Source organism: Sesamum indicum, linkage group LG9 (assembly GCF_026168435.1).
Source record: "Sesamum indicum cultivar Baizhima isolate 11 linkage group LG9, ASM2616843v1, whole genome shotgun sequence".
In the NCBI taxonomy this organism is placed as follows: Eukaryota; Viridiplantae; Streptophyta; class Magnoliopsida; order Lamiales; family Pedaliaceae; genus Sesamum; species Sesamum indicum.
In genome coordinates, this window is record NC_142665.1 from 19,928,063 (window position 1) to 19,947,928 (window position 19,866).

Sequence of the window (19,866 nt, forward strand, 5' to 3'; positions counted from 1 at the left end):
TCAAGGAGCTGGTCCTGTCACGGCGTAAATTATGTCGAGAAGGTTATTAATCTCATCATCCAGATACTCTCTCCGTTGTGGTGCAACAAAGTGGCCTTCTCTGTCCAGTAACATTTTCTTTGCCTCCAAGTCCTCCCTTATGAATCCAAGATCAACTGTCATAATTTCTGGCATAGCAGGATTTTGGGGTACATCTCTTGGCGCCAGAATGGGTACATCTCTAGGAGCCACAGCGGGTACATCTCTAGGTGCCACACGTGGTACATCTCTAGACGCCACACGGGATACATCTCTAGACGCCACATGGGGTACATCTCTAAGAGCCAAAGGTGGTGTTGGTCGACTTCTCGATTTATCACTGTTAAGAAAAGAAAATAAGAAGGAAAATATCAATCACCTTGGGAGCATCAGTCCCTCTTCTAAACAGGGTACTAGGGCAAGGAAAAGGCTGTCGGATCAGGTTATGACTTGAGCTTTATAGAAAGAAGGAAGGCCGAACATGCAAGCCCAATGACATAATTTTCCATATCCCTTCTTTCTCCAACAGTTAAAACTTTACATAAGCTGGTCATTAGTCATTTTAAAAACAACAATAGTACTTAGTACTTTTGTAGTGAGCAGTTATTGAGCCATGGAATTCAGTAAAAGACCATTTTTACACAATAACAATGAATGATCAAACCAAATTCAGATTAGAGACATGTTGTCAAGAATATAAGCTTAATACATCAAATTAGCGCAAATCACAGACGTGATGTTCGTGTAGGCTTAATTGACAACAGCTAGCTGTAAGGTAGAGCAATCTTATTTATTCTAGCATAGTGAGGCTGCCCCTAGAAAATAGAGAAAGCCCAGAAGAATGTTTTTCAAAGAGTATATCCGACTTACGCAGTAGCATTCTCCAAGTATTTGACAGCTCGTCTCATTGCATGATAGGCCATTTTCTTCACCTGTTTCATAGGAGCAGTTAGATTAACCTTTTCTTTGCTACAAGAAACAAAGTTTTATTGACTATTCTGTACAATAGTAAAGAGAACCAGAGGAAAAATTATAGATGTTCATTCACATTTGGCATTAAACTTTTCAAGAATCTTGTAACTTTTATTGGTGGAGGTCACTTTATTAATTGAAAAGTCATTAATTGTGCAAAAGATTGTATCAGTAAATGATAAGGTGGTAAGTTTGTACAGGAGAACATAGACAAATGCCAGGATACGGACCTGTAACTTGTCCTCCTTAGATCTATGATTGTACGGAAGCGACCTGTATTCCCTTGATAGACGGATGCACTCTCCAACACTTTCAGGAGAAACAAAGTTAACAGCAACACTTGTACACGACTACAAAAGAAAACACATGAAAATTAGTTGTGCAGTTAGGATTGAGGAGAGTTTTCCAGTGACCACAGCTTTAATATAGCAGATTCAGTTTAATTTCTATTGTTGTTTATGAAGTATTATATGACTAGGATGTTCAGCTTTGCTGGCATAACCTTTCTCACTATGAAAATTTATAAAGTTCTAACTTCTAATAAAAATGAAGGAACCAAGTATTTTGTTACAAAACTTAATAACGCAAGGATGCTAGTATGTCGTTCATAGTTCATCAAGGCAATGTACATGGCTTGCATGGCTTCAAAACAATGTTTGGCTATTTCATCTCTTGAACCAGTTTTTGGATACCATTACTTTTACCAAAGGACCCATCTCCAACACATGGACATGGATTTCAGGGGAACCAAATACAAAGTAACAAGTTCCTATCAGGAATGATTTATAATCCTACCAACATTATAAGCCACATACCAAACATTATTCCACAAGTAGTGAAAATGCTCTACCAAATCCTCTAAACTCCCTCTTAAGTTGGAGCATATACCAATCATGAACTCGTCATACATAATTTTAAACTGCTTTGTTCGTAAAGCTTTAGTGAAAATCTTCTCTCTGCTCTGTGAAGGGAGTAAATGGAGTACCATTGTTTTTTAATCTCATAACAGCCTCACAAACGAAATGAAAATCAAATTCAATATGTTACTTCCTCGCATGGAAAACTGGGTTATTGGCAATATAGATGCAGTACATGGGTAAAGGATCATCATATGTGCAACAAAGTTATCCCAACAAATTTCTTAACCACAGTATTTCACTTCTAGAGTGCGCACAAGGACTTGTATTCAGCTTATCCACTCGATCTAGCAATTGTAGTTTGTTTCTTGCTGTGGCAAGTCACAATGTTCCTCCCAATGTAGGTGTAATTTGCAGTAGGCTTCCTGTCATCCTTGGATCTAGCAAAGTCAGCATCATAATAAGCTTCCGTCTTGATATACCCATGTCCTAACAACCCTTATTAGGAGTTGTGTATTAAAGAATCCAAGAGCAGCTTTCTAATGATCGTGCCTTGTCCATGAATGACTAATTAGGCCAACTGCAGAGGTGACATCAAGCCTAGTTCTAGTTAAATAGAACCACTTTCTTACAAGTCACCTACTGCCTTGTCCTCCAAATAATTAACATCATTACTCCAAAAATCAGAACTAAAATCAATGGAGTGTCGCCAGGTTTACTGATAGTTTCCTAAAGGAGACCACTGACATTTTCTCTGAGTAGAGAAATCCCATATTTGATCAATTTCAATAGCAAGAATTACCTTGGCCTTCCAAGTTCCTTAGTGACAAAATGCTTTTGCAAGTATACCGTGCTATCTTCTTTACCTCGAATATCACTACAGAGATTATCATCAACATATACTATGAGAAAAAATCATAATTGTTTGCCCATTTGTACAAACACTAATAATCTACCAGACATCAATGTGAAAGCCAAAGTTACAAATAGTGAAACTAACGTATCAAATGATCTTGGATTTCATTTGAGACCATAAATTGCTTTCTTCAATGTGCACAACTTTTAGTGATTCTCCCCTAACCAACATAGCCTAGTTGTTGCTAACCACCATGCAAGAGGTAATAATAAAACCATTCTTCATGTACCACCATGCACCACCAGGTATCTATTGCTTTGTGGTTCTTTTTTTCTCTCCTTGGTTTTTATCATGTTATGTCTTTCATGGTGTCAAATTCCCATCTTTATTTCTAGAATAATTTAAATGTTTCTTCACCGTCTACATTTACCATGATTCAATAACAATCTTCTCAGTACTCAAAGTGTGTTTGACCTACAGCTAAAATTGAGGGTCCGATTCAATACCTAATCATCACATGCCCTACACCATCGCTTATTTCTACCTCGCATCACCAACCTTTTTGGCACTGTTTTCCTTGCCATTTTCTATTTGATTTAGGCAGCATAAAATTGTGATTAATTTACACCTTAATTGTGCTCCCATCTACCATGTTACCAAATCATTTTGAGAGATTGTGAACGTATGTACAAATTCTGAAAGAAAATAAGTGCAAGCACAAGATTTCGAGAACTATGTCCAAGTTGCTCAAGATCAGTATCACTAAGATTGTTTTGTAGAGTTATAATAAAAGACCACCAAAGAATTATATATGATACGGAACACAATGTTGACGCAAGCTCCATATTCTCAGATACTATTTATTGTGACTTAGCGGACTGGGGTGGGAACTAGATGACCTAAATTACTTTAACAGTAGATGATCTCGTTTCTCCACCAAAATTAATGCAGGAGATGATCTCACCCCTGTTCCCATACATAAATTCATAGTGCACTTCGACTCAATTTTTCCAATGAGATATTAAATGACAAAATAGGAAGCTAAAGCTATCAGAGGCCATAAAACAACCCTATTATCCTGGAATGTATATAGCAAACTACCAATAGGCCCGACCTAAACGAGACAATCCCCACAAATATTTCCATCATAGTGTGAAAATAAAATTAAAATAAGGTACCTGTACCCGCAATTTACTTAAATATATAGTTCATATTCAATCAAAACTAGGAAAATATATTAATTCACCTAGTTTTAGGTAATCCTTGTATAACAAAAAATCTCATGACATGAGCAAATTCTTCTTATTTAATTTTCAGGGATGAAGTAACTCAACTCAAAGATACATAATGCCTATAAAAAATGAGATCATGGACTACTTGATTTGCAAGAATCAAACATTGAATGTGTGGACAAACAAACCTTCAGGTTTCTAATTTGATAAGGGCAGCCAGCAGGTACGAAAACAGCATCTCCTAACTTCTGAACAAAGGTCCATGGTTCAATTCCTGTAGAGCAACAATGTGAGCCTAAATCATATCCAACATTTGATGCATATTTCATATCATAAAGGAAAGAAACATACTAACCATATTCCTCTATCAGGCTCCTTTTATGTTCCTCTGTTAAGTAAAATGCTTTATCATGAATGGGGTGAACCAACTGTGCACAAAGAGAAGAAAGAAATAAACGTCACATTGGGATTGTTTGATATTAGGTGAAAAAGAATTGCCAGATTTTGAAGAGTGTAAAACAATGTTAAACTTTATCTACGATAAAAGATCACAGCAAAGGTGCAACTAATTCTACTAGCACCAGTAAACAGATAAGCAGACTACTATATGAGAAAATAAGCCGCCCAAGATAAATAGTTGAAACCATAAAGCACTTGTGTAATAGATTGACTGCAACGAAACAAAAAGCCAAGATAGATAACGGAACTTGGTCGGACATCATATTTCTTTTCATAATTCTTTAAGTAAGGGCTCAATTACTTGCTGCAGACGGGAGTCAATATGCCTGAATTCCCCATAGTGCTCCCTGAGATAGTCCTCCAGTTTAGGAACATCTTGCCTCCTAAAAATATCCCATACTGCACCACTTTCTGGGTCCTCAAACTCTTGTATCCTGTTTCTCACGATTGAAGGATTATACCTTCTCTTTCCTTTATCTTTTAGCATTTCACCTTGTTGACTTTTCAAGGCCTGTTCCATCATTGAAAGCCGTTCAGCACTAACACAAATTGCTGCAGTATGCATCAAGACGTTGACCTGAAAAAGACATCATTAAATAGGAAAAGTAAGAACAATAGAAGCAATAACCCTGAAAAATCACTGTAATCACTAGTTTGTATGTTCTTGGTTCTCAAACCATTTCATTTGGAAAAGATAGGTGATCTATAGACTCTTCATTTTTGGATTAATAACAAGTGAGCAAGCTAAGGAATGGAAGAAAGAGCAAGAAATTCGAACACACTTGCTGTGGGTACAATGGTGTCTCAAACAATGCTACAAACATTTATTGGATTCAGCAAGCTCTAAGGCTTTAAATAAGTAACAGAAGCATTAAAACTTATGATTGCAGTTGGATCCAAATTGACTAGAAGCTAAAACTTTTGATGCTTGTCTTGCACCGATACAATATTTTCAGAGTATGACGGAATGAGATAAACGGAACCTTATATTTGCAAAATGTCACACCAAATTAAATAATATTACCTGATAAGGCATAAAAAAGCTCCTTTCCCCTCTTGAGGTTAATTTTTACAGAGAGTTGTAGTTCAGAATTCAGGTGCAAAATTCAAGGTAAAGCTAAAAATGTTTATCTATAAATACAATAGTAGTTATTAATGGACTCAACTTTGGAGAAGATGTTAATTTTGAAAGCAGTGGGGCTAATTACATATATTTTCCATTATCATCTAGATCACTCGGTCATATAATAGCCAAAATGAATCCACCCCTCAAGCTTGCTCGATTTCAAGTTCACCTGTCCTAGAACTCAAACCAAAGAAAAAGACATCGTCCAACAAAAAGAGAATGAATATGAGAGACTCATGGGAAAAAGTATGAGTCTAGAGTAAATTATTCAAAACAATATACTATCTGATTACAAGGTAAGATCCGGCCAAGTAACAGTACCAAGAGGTGTACTAATGAGACTATTAATAAATGGACGAGACATAAACATACGGAAATTATAACAGGGGGAATAAAACTTCCATTGAAGATTATAATGGGTAAATTTATTCTGTAGAATCATAATCTATATTTCTCATTTAGTTCTAAGGTTCGTTTAAAATTTAGATTTTCTACAATTTTTGCTTACATACTTGAAAGTTCATTTATTTACTACAATAGTATCAGGAATTATGAGCTGAGTCTAAACAGAATTAGCTTATCTTTACTGAAGAAAATACAAGTCCCATATGAAAGAGACCTTTGAATATATGAAAATAATGGGACCTTCACTATCCGTTAGATTTGCAGTAGTTTCCCAGATTTTAAAGAGCTTTGGGCTGCTTTTCAATTATGTGAAGCCAACCATATTCTCATGTGATACTTGAGGAGTCTAGGTCTGATGCCCATGCGTCTTCGCACTAATTATATTCACTCTTTGCAGCAACTTTGATAATTCTAAACTCTTTATTTAGCTGGTACAAAACCAATCGTCCTACTTGATAAACAACTAACACTGCTTTTCTGACTCTATCGTTCTGCTTACATTGCATAGCTACAATTTTACAAGTTTTGTTGAGACGTTTAGATTAGGTAGTTTAGTATAGCCAAGTTATATTGGCACCAAAAAGCTGTTCTCATGTCTCAACTCAGAACTGTTTGCAAGCCCTAGAATTTTACTATAGCCCGAAAGGTTGGCCAATAAAGTAAGACGCAAACAGAGGGAAATCGACAACATTAATACAAAGTTTTACATACAAATCCTAGTAAAATAGGAACCAAATACTAGTTTTATCATGCCTCAGAAGACATCTTTTGTTCTGTCATACAACTCTGGCAGACTTTAGAAACTATAGAGGTTCACGCCTACTCAATTGACTTCTTCAAGCAATACAATTGTCAGTTATAATGGGAAACTTTTAAAACTCTCTTTCTTCCACCTCCTAAGGGATCCTATTAACTATTATTCTTAGCTGAATCTCAATTCTTAAGCACGTTTTGCATTCTAAAATGTGTAAAAGTCAACAACCAAGATTAAGAAAAAACACAAATGTTATTTTCCAAAATAACCAAAATGAAGCAAATACCAAAGTAGTCCAGTGATCTCTGCTCAATAAGGCAGTTATAGATAATCAATTTAAGTGTTTTGGCATTATGATTTTTTAGATGGCAGCATAAACTATAAAAGCACTACACTTTTAATATCTAATTTTGTCACTTTAATTTGTCCATTCTCTTCGTCCACTGTTTCATTTATAAAAAATTTAAAGAAAGATGATGAATTATCAACACAATTCTAAAATAGGATGATAGTGTAGTGAGACAATTTTCGTTAGCAAAAGACTCTAAGAAAATTGAAATTTCTTTGTCCATGAACAACATTGCGTATAAATTCAAATTCAGTCAAGAACACAAGTGTGTTGCTAGCTGAAAATACATTACAATTTCAATGTAAGCCTAATGTTACAGAGGGTATTTTATTCAAAGGATACTGGACCAAAAAAGAAAAAGAAAGCAAAAATGATAGCTAAGGCTTGTACTCCTTCTGTACCAGAAAACACATGAAAGAAAAATGACAACTACGGCTAGTTTTAGAAAATAAATTGCAGTGCAGCAAATGAGGCATTATTTGAGAGTGTTCTGATATAGCACAATTAGCAACTTGGATGGAAGAAATTAGTAATGAATAAATTGTCGTCTTCCCAAAGTCACAGTGGTTAACAACTTGACAATCAGCATCTTCCTAAGGTATACTACTGGCCGCCAAAGTACATCATAGATTGCTGAAGCAAGCATGAAGTAGGAGTGCCTATTGTAATTTTTGGAACGTCAATATCGATTTCCCAATACTAGTTAAGAGTGTACTCAATAGATATAGATAACCTTGACCCTAGTAAGAGAGTGAACACATTATCCATCTCTTTGGGGCATGTACTGCTCATTATGATCCAAGCATTTACCTTTCTCCCATTCAAGTTAATAAGACAAAAGATATATGAATAGAAAAATGTACCGTATCTGACAGAGCGTATTGAAGCATGGTAACAGAACCAAATCCAAACTTGTGGTCAGCTCCATAACTGATGCACATCTTTGGCCCCAAGTCTGGCTTCAGTGATACCTCTGGTAACTTGGTAGACATATTGAGATAACCAGCATGAGGGAGTGTGTAATGCCTGAAGGGCAAGCATCTAAAGAACTCCCGACAATGGCGGGGTAATCGTTCTTCGAATGATTCAGCTGGAGGCCAGTCCTCCAACTTCAAAATTTTGAGCTGGCCTTCACTGTCAAAGAGGCCGTCAGAATATCCTTTAAAGAACTGATGCATGTTGATTGTTTCCTGCAGGTCACAGAGCCAAAAGCAACTCTTTACACCAATACCCCATGCAAAGTAATACTTAACATGGCTGATAAACATGGTAAACCAATTATATGTCAGTATCCATTTTCATTCAGCCGCAATGAAGCACCATAGCTAACCTATAAAAAGGAATTTGTTACTGGTTGATAACAGTCACATGGAATTTTTAGCATCTTCATGTATATGCTTTCTCTCATCCACATTCTTGAATGAGAGCATTTGACCCAACAAACCTCTAACATCTTGCAGGTTTTGCCCAGCATGAAGAAATATGTCAGAGAGATGATGAAAATTAGCGAGTATGTCTATTGTTCTTCTCTTGAGAGGTTACTTGCGTTATTTGTTTTCTCAAGTGTATGACCAACATTCAACCTTTAAAAAGCACACCAAGAGAATACCAGCAATCGTTCAGTCGTCGTGTACACACTAAATTTACATATAACCCCCAGTCACAATCCTCCGACTAAACAATCTTTGCTGCTTATAGAGTACTTTGATAGAAAAAACCACAAGAATAACACTGAAGCAAAAGTTTATCCAGAACCGAAAATCAGTAATAAGTCATATTGACTAACTTGAACACTGCTATACTAGAAAAACAAGAATTTAGCAGACAAACACATAAAAGTTAACAAATATATTCTTGAGACTACACATAATTAATTACTTGAAACAAAAGCATAAATCATGATCTACAAATAATTACAAGAAATAAGGCCATAATTGGGAACCAAAGCAAAAGCATCTGGATTATATTAGAAAATTAATTTGTAGATAATCTAACAAATAAAAGGATGAAATTTCAGAAAGAAGTCTTTTCATCATATAATTAGAAGCCCGGATAAGAATTTTGTAGCTCTCGTAATGCATTAAAATACAGTCGAGGACTTGAGGAGTTGACTTACCTCGCACCAGTTTAAGCAATTTCGCACCTGGAACTCAAGAATATGCAAGTGGTTAGTCTTTCTAGACTTGCGGCAAGCACGCCACATAACCAAAGGTTCCCAGCTCAACCCAGCTGTTCCACTTAGCACATTGCGGATTATTACAGGCTCACCTTTATATAGATGCCACTGGAAATGTTTTACGCCCAGTTTTCCAATATTCACAGCAGAAGGACAATATAAGAAATTATCATTACTATCTTCTCGAGAAGCTGCTTCACATAACTTTGCGCTCTCCATTTCACTCCCTTGATATGATCGCAAGCATGAGCATGCTCCTTCAGAAGCTTCAGGAGAATCAGTGATGCTGCACATTTCAGCTATTGATTCTGCTTTCTTTAGCAGTTCTGAAACCCACTTATCAGGATATATGGACTTCAACTCCAGATTCCCGTGATCACAGCCCCCCATACTTTCAGGTGGACAAACTATAATTATAAAATTTCCAATCACGTCGTGCACCTGATAATGTGTACTTCCCGGGAGAAAGCCACCCCTAATCTCTCGGCAGCAAGTTACACAAAGCTTGTACGAACACTTTAGACAGCTTCTGTGGACATCAAATATAGAAGTCTTGCACTTATCGCTGCACAAGACAAGTTCTAGTTCAACATTTTGCATGGTAGAACAAAGATTTATCAGGAGAACGCATTGGTGTAGGGTCCCTACCATTGCACTTGATCATTGGGGCTAAAGTTCGCTCTGGGAATCTGTAAACCTGTAACTGATAAACCTGTCCAAATAAAAGCAGATTATCATTAATCAAAAGTTGAAACTACAGCTGCAAGGTCTCCGATGTTCCAGAGTGTCTTAATCAAGTAATTTCGTACATAAGTACGCTAGTTCAGATTGTTTCAGTTATGTCTCATTGAGCCCAAGGAAACATAAATCACCATAAATTACTCTCTAGTATTACATGCACTTTGATGAAACTTGTAACATTAGAAAACCTTTGTATTAATTCTGTATTCTGTTGTTTAAACATTCAACAAATATTTTTTGCAGGACGGTGGGCACCTGGCAGTCATGATGGATAGTAGCAGAGGTGGTAGGATGGTTATAGCATACATGAAACATGTGGTAATGTAAGTAGAAATGAGATCTTCACACCAAGATCAAATCATTTGCCTTGAATTGATGTGAAATATATTCATACATGAAATACTTTCTGGTTACCTAGATAATGGACTTCTTAAGTCACAGAAACATTTATCATAATTGTCTATTACATGGAAAAAAGGAACCACCAAGAAAATTAAATCCATTTGTTTTCAAATAATTATTGCATTAGTCACAGGCTTTGCTACATGCTCTTAGTGACAAGCATTATGCTCTTCATAATAGGAGAAAAAGACTGTATTATTCCAAATTCTTAAAATGAGCTAGAAAAGTTACAGGAATTTTCCAAATATAAACACTAAGAGAAAAGGTTGGAATACTTTTTCCCTACCATCAGCAATCACACACAGCAAAATCTTAGTATAGATGATGCTTTTCAGCAATTAAAATTGAAAATATCTTATAGTATCTATGGTAATTAGTAGCATAAACCAAGGCAGACCTAGACCAAGACTCACCAACATTAATTACATATGCATTTTCAGATAAAAAGTTGTGATCTGAACTTTTTAGGTCTGTCAGCTCTTCCCCCAGTTTGAAACTAATGTTATTAAACAAAGTTGCACTAAACCATCCAAGGGAATAGAGTGCCAGAAAAGTACTCTCCCAGGCCCTTTGCCTTTCTTCCATCTCCATTCCAATATACTATTCCAAACATTTTAAACTTTCTCCTATTTCTGTTTCCCAATCTCAACCAATTACCCCTATTCTTCTATACGAGTTTGCAAGCTGTTAACAATGACCTTTTTGGAAGTTTTTGCTCACAGTATTATCAGCACGAATTTTATTCTTGCACTACTGCAAACAGAAAGAGGTATAGATTTAGATTCCGTTGCGATAGACTTTCCAAAATGACACATTTCATTCCTTGCAGGAATCCTATGGATGCTTCATACACTGTTAATCTCTTTGAACATTTGTTTTGCAATCCTCAGTCTATAACATCACATTGATAGTGCTAAATTTGTTAGCCGCTTCTGAAAATTTATGGAAGACGATGGTGACTAGTCCAAAATTTATGTTCTCTTTATCATCTTCAAAGAAATGATCAAACAGGAATGATCAATAGGAGTTAATTTAAGTTGATTCAGGACTTAGTTACAAGCTACAAGAAAAGGAACCCTCAACCCTATGGCACCACAAGCTGAATTTGCTTTGAATTACCCCATTAATGCAACAAATGATGGTCCTTGTGAAGTTTTATGTTTGCCCAATATCCTAATAGTCATGGAGTTGGTGTATATTCCACTCAACAACAAGTATAGTGGCCAAATCTGACAACGAGGAGACCCATATTAAGGCAGTTCACGATCAGATTCAGAAAGATGCTTGCATAAAAAAGTGACAAATTGCATATGAAGTTGAATACTTGCATTGGCTATTTCCACATATAATTATTAACACTGGGGATGAAACTAAACTTCATATAGCATAACTGCGAAAATAAATGATGGTAATTATCTCATTTATATTTATTTTGGTAAATCATTGACGAATTTGAACTTCTCATGGTTCCTAATCATGCACTATTTAGCAGGTTTTGATATGATAGTGACAGGTTTTAGGCGTGAAGATTTCATCTTTGAATGATAACCATTTGATCGCGGGGCCAAGAAATTTGAGCTGTTGGAACGAGGGCTGGGATTTGGGGCCAACTAACGCGGATGACATTGTTCTTGCAGGACGCACATCAGCCAAGGAAGGTGTGTTTTTTCCGACTGAACAAAGGGACACAATTGTGTGCACGGCCTTAATGCAACCAATCTAACAAACCACAGTGATTCTGGCAAATTGGTTGGGGAACGTTAGCCAGCAATCACTGAAGGCACTCTTTAGCTTAGGGATCACATTAGGTGGCATTTCTTGTTATTTTGTGTTATTTCCAGTCATGATAATTAGGTAATGGCGTAGGGTTATAACATTGTTTAAAACTAGTGTGCTCTCTGCTTGATTTGGCAATGAGAATTAGTTTGTTTTTCCTCTAAAATTCCCATCCCAGTTCTAGCTTGGTAATATCTATTTTCTGATACTCTCATTTGATCAAGTACTTTATACTGTGACATCAGAGCCACCGTTCCTTAGCCTTAATGATGGCAGATGGAATGAGGTCTAAGGAGTTATAGGGATACCAGAGAAGCAAGAGATTTGAGCTGTAATTACAAGTTTCTTAACAGCCTAACTGTAAAATATAACTTTGCAATTCTTTCCATAGATGAGCTACTTAACGGGCTTCATGGTACAAGCTATTTCTCAAAAAATATAAATAAGACCAACTTTGAAACTTATCAGGGATATTTTGAGTTTTTGGTGATGCCTTTTTGCTTGCGCAATATACTATCTACATTCCAATCAGGTATTTGCAATGTACTTAAGAAAGTTCATCCTGGTGTTCTTTGATAACATCCCAATATATAACAAGTCTTGGCTGGAACATCTTCAGCATCTGAAACTACTTGGGGCATACTTAGATAAAATCAGCTATATGCTAAAAAGAACAAGTGTTTATTTTGGAAGTCCGTCATTGAGTACTTAGGACATGTGATTTCCCCACAAGATCCAGAGAAGATTTAGGGTATACAGTCTTGGCCTATAGTGTGGCTCTTAGAGGAATTTTGGGGTTGACAAGAAAATTCATAAAGTATTATGGCTTGATCAGCAAGCCCTTGAGATTGAAGAAGATGGCTCTCATTGGACCGCTCAAGCTACTAAAGCATTTGAGAGCTCAAGAGAGCCATAATTACAACCCCCGTGTTGGCATTACCAGACTTCACCCGACTTCACCCCACTTTTTATTATTGAGACTAATGCATGTGATAAGGGTGGTGCAGTACTAATGTGCAAGGTAGTAGACCAATAGATTTATTGAGCACGACTTTGGGAGTTAAGAAGCACAGGTTGTCAGTCTATGAGAAAGAATTCTGGCTGTTATATTAGCAGCCAGCAAGTGGAAGCAATACACCCAAGGTCAACATTTCATTATTAACACTGATTACTAATGTTAGAAACACATCATAGAACAGAAGGTTGAAACCTTACTGCAAGAAAAGTGGATTCTAAAGGGGCTTGATTATGAAATCCAATGCAAAAGGGGGTACAAGAATAGAGTAGTTGATGTTCTACTAAGGAAAGAACAAACAGAAACAAATTGTGAAAGCTACTTGACGGACGCTGAAATCCAAGAGATCATTCAAGCTACAATATTGCAACTCACTACATTTCCAGAGCGTACTTTTTGCAACAGAATCTTGAAGAGAGGAAATCGGATATGTGTGCATCAGAATGGAAGCGTAAGGAGTCAGATCATACAGACACTGCATGATTCATCACTTAGAAGCCATTCAGGGATACAGGGTCTTATCAAAGCGGAGGCACTTTTCAATTGGACAGGCTTGAAGAAGGAAGTGATGGAGTAGATGAGCGGTTAGACACATGTCAGCGATCCAAGCATGAGAATAATCCCTATCTAGGATTGTTTTAGCCTCTTCCATTGCCTGATCATATATCAATATGGTCCCAGTGAGGGTTTTCCAAATTCAAAGAACAAGAACTGTATTCTGGTGGAAAAATGTTGCAGCTCCACATCTACTGAATGAATGGGAAGGATTTGAAGAAGCTCAAACCACTTGGGAGGAGTACTATCAGATCTGCAACCAGTTTCCAAAGTTTGAGCTGGATCCTCGAGGACAAGGATTTAAAAAAAAGATGGAGGGATGTCAAATTGAAACTTTGAATCACGGCTATTCGATTGCTTAGGAAGGGGCAAGCAAATTGAGCCGTTAGATCAAGGGCTGGAATTTGGGGAGAACAACATCATTTTGCAGTATATGTGTTAGTCAGGGAAGGAAGGCATTACTTATTCACACAACAACATTTTTTGCCACTGAACAAAGGAACACAACTACACGTACAGCCATGGTGCAACCAATCTAACAGACCACATTGATTCTGGCAAATTGGATCAGAACTTTACCAGCAACCACCGAAGTACTCTTCAGCTTAGGGACCAACTCAGGTGACATTTTCTTTGTTATTTTGTTCTATTTTAAATCATGATAATTAGTTAACGGTGTAGGGTTACAGCAATGTTTAAACATTATGTTTCTTCCTGATCTGGTAATGAGTTTTCTTTGTTTTTCCTCTTAAATCCCATCCTAGCTTGGCAACATCTCTGTTTCCTCAACACCTTTGAGCAAGCACATTACATACAGTTTTCTAGGGTTTTTGCATTTATCCGTGGTTTTGGAGTCTCACAGAAGATAACTATTGGAGAAAGCTCCTCCCCATTACTTCACTCCCACTCCTAGGTTTACTAGATTTGGATATTTCTTCAAGAACTACTCCATTGAAATTTCTTTTCTTACTTCAATATGTTGCAGTACCTTCTGTGTTATAGACCTTTGATTCCTTTTAATACATGGTACAGTTAGAATTACGAAGATTTTACTTTCGGATATGCTATGTATAGCTGTCCCTGAGTCTACAGGATACATCCAATAATTGGGATTGGCATTACTTCACACCCGAACTTCATGCATAAGAAGATTTTATATATTGAAACCAACAATACTTGGCTAGCTTTAGCTAATTTTATCATCCCATTCTAAGGCGTCAGATTTCCTATCTTTAAAATCATCCAGAATATAAGGGATCTCAAAGTAATCTAGCAAACAAAGAGATAATCCACATGATGAACTTTAAAACACTCAAATAAGAATATATGTTACCTTGAATTCTAGCCTCCTCCTCCCTTTCCATGTTTTGTTCAGCAACAAATTGCTTCAGATAAGGAAGAATTGCTCTAACAATGTGTCTTGAGTGCTGAACCTTGTCTTTGGTGCAAAGTTTGACGTCTGGGATCAAGTCCTAACATGCAAGCACCAGGAAATCAATTATATAACCTATATTACAAAACGAAATAAAATCCAGGGAGGAACCTAAATACAAACTTTATTAGCCGCATTAGACTGCAAGCATGCTGCACAGTTGCAAATATCACGACAAACAGGGCATGCTTCTGCACAATCTATCTCCTCCATCGTTGGATACCTGTATACAACACAGAAACAATTACTAAAAATTACAGAAGAAAAAGGTAGAGTATAAGTATAAATATCTCCACATAGGCAACAGTTTAAGAGAACCATGGGGATCCTTTGCTTCAAGGATGTTTGAGCAAAAATCTTTTATAAATAGGTACAATTATTACCCCAACAGGCAGGCCATTGCAGCCACCTACCACAGAGAACAAAAAATGTAAAATTGCTTATATCCACAACAACACAAATATTAAAGAAATGCCACCACCTTCTATTATTAACAAAATGTGCACTCACTTTCCCAGACTGCCTATTACCTTTACATTCCAGTCTCGCAAAACCAGGAGCAGTTTGCAACTGTAACTTAACATAAAAGATGTATACATGTGTGCATGCATATCTATGTGTGTGTGTGTGTATAATCTAGATGTCCATAGTAATACTAATATGAGCAATAAAAGATAAAAAGAACAGATGTAAATGAAGTGATGGACATTCGTCACATAATTTTAAGTACCAATGTGTGTATTAGCGCATACTTACTATAATAGTGTCCAAAAGCAATTACAAAGACAGTCTCAGTAACACATTTCATCCTCAATCTAAGATAAATTATGATACGAGGAACTCAAGAATAAGATAAGCTTTCCAAATGTACACTGTTGTGCATTGCAGGAAAAGATTTACAGGATAACATCTCCATATCTTATACATATCATATTTTTCTGACAATGAACAGCACAATGTGATCATGCTGGAAAAGCTTGTCCAATTGTCCAAGCAGAAAGCAAGAGTAGCTAAAATTTTCATGACTATAAGGAGGTAAGCCAAACAAAGAATCTCCAAGCAAACAATGTTAGTAGCATGACCGACAAGTAAAACAGTGGAATGTAAGACGTCTTCAGCAACAAAATTCTCACCATCTGGTGATGCAAGGAATGCAATAATTCTTCTGGTTGCACTTGGTGCATCGAACAACTCTTTCTTTATCTCTCCTATGGCACTGATGACAATTATTTGAGTCACTCCTTTTCTTCTGTCAAACCAAAAGATAAAAGCATATTAGCATAGGAACCCATGGTTCTGACTTCTGGATATCTTAATCTATGAAATCCGTAAGGTAGTGAGTTATATGAGATCTCCAGTTGCAGATCTAACAATTGTAAGGGCCTTAACTCTCACTGTTGCAGTAGGTCACTGTTTCTGATATCAATGCTATTAAAATATAAAAGAAATAGCATCTGAGATGTTTATTTCCCAGAATTACACATTTGTGCTGTTTCCTATCAAAATATGGCTTCTTTCTTTGGTCATAGATATCTAATTTCAGATCTGTTGATTAAGTTAAGATAAGTTTGTTTACACATAAATCAATCCTTCTTAACAGAATAAACAATCTTTTAGAAGCACCATCATATAAACCCAATAAAGCAAACTTTTTGATTTCCATGTCAGAGATAAGAATCAAATTCATCAAAGTCATCATGAGAACATACACTAACTAGTCCAGCAACATCTTTTAAATTAAAATTTACATCATAGCATCCCATATTAGAAAATAATAGATACCGACATACTTTGAATATCGGGGGGAAAAGAAAGAAAATGAAATGATACGGAGTAGAAAAGGGAAAGCTAATAAAAGATAATTTTTTAGATGTAAGAATTGGGCAACTTATCGATTCTGGATTCAAATTTTCGACCTAGGATTCGGAGTAGAATAGATAAATTGAACATATTGGTATTTGTTACAACGGAAATTGTCCACAAAAATGCATGACATCTACAATTATGCGTGTTGAAAGATATGGGTAAATTCGTCATAAAAGTTTTGGATCTAATGATATAACCAATACTTCGAAGAAAATTCATCATTTTTTGTTTATAAATCCATTATTCTAGGAGACCTCCCTCAAATGGCACAATAAATTTACCTTCGCCTTGGACCCCTTCATCAGCATATTTCCAACTGCAGCTTTATTTTCATTTCCATGAGGTTTGAGCCGCTTCTTCATTTCCAGTCCCCAACCTTCTTTGTCTGTATAAATTCTAGTTTTCAAGGAGTTGCTTTTTAAATGACAGCTCCCGGAGACAAGAAACATTATAACAAATTTGAATTCTAGGAGAGACCAAATAAAGACATCTTGCAAGCATAAAAGGAACCTTATGCTAATTATTGCAATCTAATGCTGATTAATGCAATCTTATTCTGATTTTGAAGAACAGTGTAATTTATTTTTCTCTTCTTAGCAACAAAAAAAGGCTTAATTGCCTTCAGATAAGCTTCACCCCAGGAACTAAAAATACACTTACCAGGGCTGGAGAACAACAGCATAAACAATATTTTGATTTAAATGTTGGCATATGACAACTTAATCTACCTACAAACTGATTCACTAACTCCCAGATTCAGTTCCCCATGAACTGTTAATTCAATATTAAAACCATACATGTGAATCCTAAATTTGAACATGTACGCTGCTTTTCTCTTCTCTAACATCTACAACAAAGAAATGGGAGAGTAAGGTTCCAAATCTACAAGAGCATGCGGCTACTTGTGCAATAACATAAAGACTAACAGGGATAACAACCAAATTAGACCCACAAAGAATACACTTTAGGTTTGAAAAGATAGACTATTCCGCAGCAAAATGGATCACATTGTAGCATATACAAGCACAGGTTTAGGAACATCAACAACTGACTCACAATTAAAACACGTAAGTATTTTTTGGCAGTTATTGGCTTTTTCATAAGAACTTATCAGTTTCAGTTAAATTTTTAATTATTATTTCATTTTTTAAATACAATTAAGAACATAGAGAATGGATCAAACATAAATACTATTACTTTGACAAAGCATATCATTAAAGAAAACTTACCGGAAAGAGGAACTATGTAATAAGATTAAATCAGGTCCGCGAAAACCAATCTGCAAAGTCAAGATGAGAAACAATTGACTCTTTAGTCCAGAATGGAAGCTGCGATGCAATTTATGGAATACATGAAGAAAAGGATGAAAATTAACACAGAGAGAATGGAGACTCTGATCAAATTTACAGGGAAATCCAACAAGAAATGGAGGGGGAAAACATATACATTATTTCAAAACTAAATTAAGCAAACTTACCCTAAATCAGATAAAGGATCTCATCTAATTTCGAACCAAAAATCAAATAAAAGCCTCTGATCTGAGAAAATGACATTCAGAAAATATAGAAAAGTGAAAGAGGAATACAGAGATGGAGAGATGGCGTGAGGAAAAAATGAATTAGGGCAGCAAAGTGAGCGCTATATTTTGGTGTTGGATACTCCGCCAATGAAATTAATAACGCCAGCATTCAATGTATCTGTACCTAATAAATTGCGCACTATCCAGAGCACTTACCAACTCATTTTTGCACTTGCATTGTTTAACCTATGGTACCTGACGACAGAATTTGGTTGGTGAGATATTATTAAACCTATTAAAGAGTTTGGAAGCGCATTACTGTCATTGGTTATAATAAAGAACGATTTATATAGGTTTCACAGCCTCAAAACAATATTATCTCCAGAATGTGTCCACATAATTATCCCCGATAAATTAGTTCTATGAACCAGACAAGTCCAGACCAATGCAAAATCATAGGACATTAGGTACATTACATTTTTCTTAATGTTTCGATGATAATGTATTCAGCTATATCCTCATCCAGACGATAGTTCAGGCTAGTATTAAGTAGTGAACCAGTGGAAAATCATTATAACATTAGTTTGTTCAGCAGACTAGACCATTCTTGTTCAACACACCAGGCCAATGCATCAACTAAGTGATTCAAGTTAGCCAATTCAGTTAGCCTGTCTAAAAATTAAATGGGTTCTAATTTATTTTATCCAACACCGGTGATGGCCTGCTGAAGACAGCAAGCATTTGGGCTTTGGGCCAAACCCACTATGATGTCATCTCTCCCTTTCCAAAAAATTATCAAATCCCTGAGAACCTTAGGGCTAAACGTCAACCATATATTTTGGGACTCAAACACTTCCCACTTTCAATGTGGGATGGGCAACTTCCCAACTTTTCCTATTTACCAATTACCAAATCAACGATTTACACTACCTTATGTAGCTCACTTTAGCTCTTAATTTCTCATTCATCTAAAACTGATTTTCAAAGTAAAATACATAAAAACGCATCTAGCCATATACATTTTAAGCCAAAAGGTCAGCATAAATATTAAATGGGACTCATTGATCAAAGTTCTGTCAAAACCATACAAAACAAACAAATGGGACATTATTACAACAAAAATCTTATAACAAATCATTTACTTAATGTTTTGATATAATATATTCAAATAATATGGCACTGCACACTGTAAGCAGAATACCCAATTTACTAGTCAAGATATAAAACTCAACTCAAATATGGTCGTAGCCTTAATGTGAAATTCAAATTTCAAAGCAAAAATAAACAACTTTTGGTTTGTAACCGTAGATTACTAGTCAACTTATTTTTCTTTAATCCGTGGAACCTTATCTTTCA

The 19,866-nt window shown here is 36.0% G+C and overlaps 1 protein-coding gene and 1 pseudogene across 2 annotated transcripts in view; both read right to left on the reverse strand.

Annotated features, from left to right (window-relative positions):
* Positions 1 to 17,353, reverse strand: LOC105178010 (lysine-specific demethylase JMJ26). The gene is made up of 14 exons (XM_088885033.1): positions 17,273 to 17,353; positions 15,636 to 15,695; positions 15,509 to 15,534; positions 15,249 to 15,348; positions 15,027 to 15,165; positions 9,853 to 9,916; positions 9,145 to 9,769; positions 7,892 to 8,218; positions 4,696 to 4,971; positions 4,291 to 4,363; positions 4,124 to 4,209; positions 1,221 to 1,340; positions 889 to 950; positions 1 to 358 (listed from the first exon to the last, which is right to left on the reverse strand). Exons 1-14 carry the CDS (start codon positions 17,351 to 17,353, stop codon positions 1 to 3), a joined length of 2,397 nt encoding a protein of 798 aa, XP_088741159.1.
* Positions 17,273 to 19,866, reverse strand: part of LOC105178011 (translation machinery-associated protein 22-like) — an 8,243-nt pseudogene continuing 5,649 nt past the window's right edge. The window contains exons 4-6 of the transcript XR_016067233.1: positions 18,469 to 18,765; positions 18,221 to 18,270; positions 17,273 to 17,387 (exon numbers count right to left, since the gene is read on the reverse strand). The product of XR_016067233.1 is annotated as a translation machinery-associated protein 22-like (transcript). The remainder of the gene's footprint in view (positions 17,388 to 18,220; positions 18,271 to 18,468; positions 18,766 to 19,866) is intronic.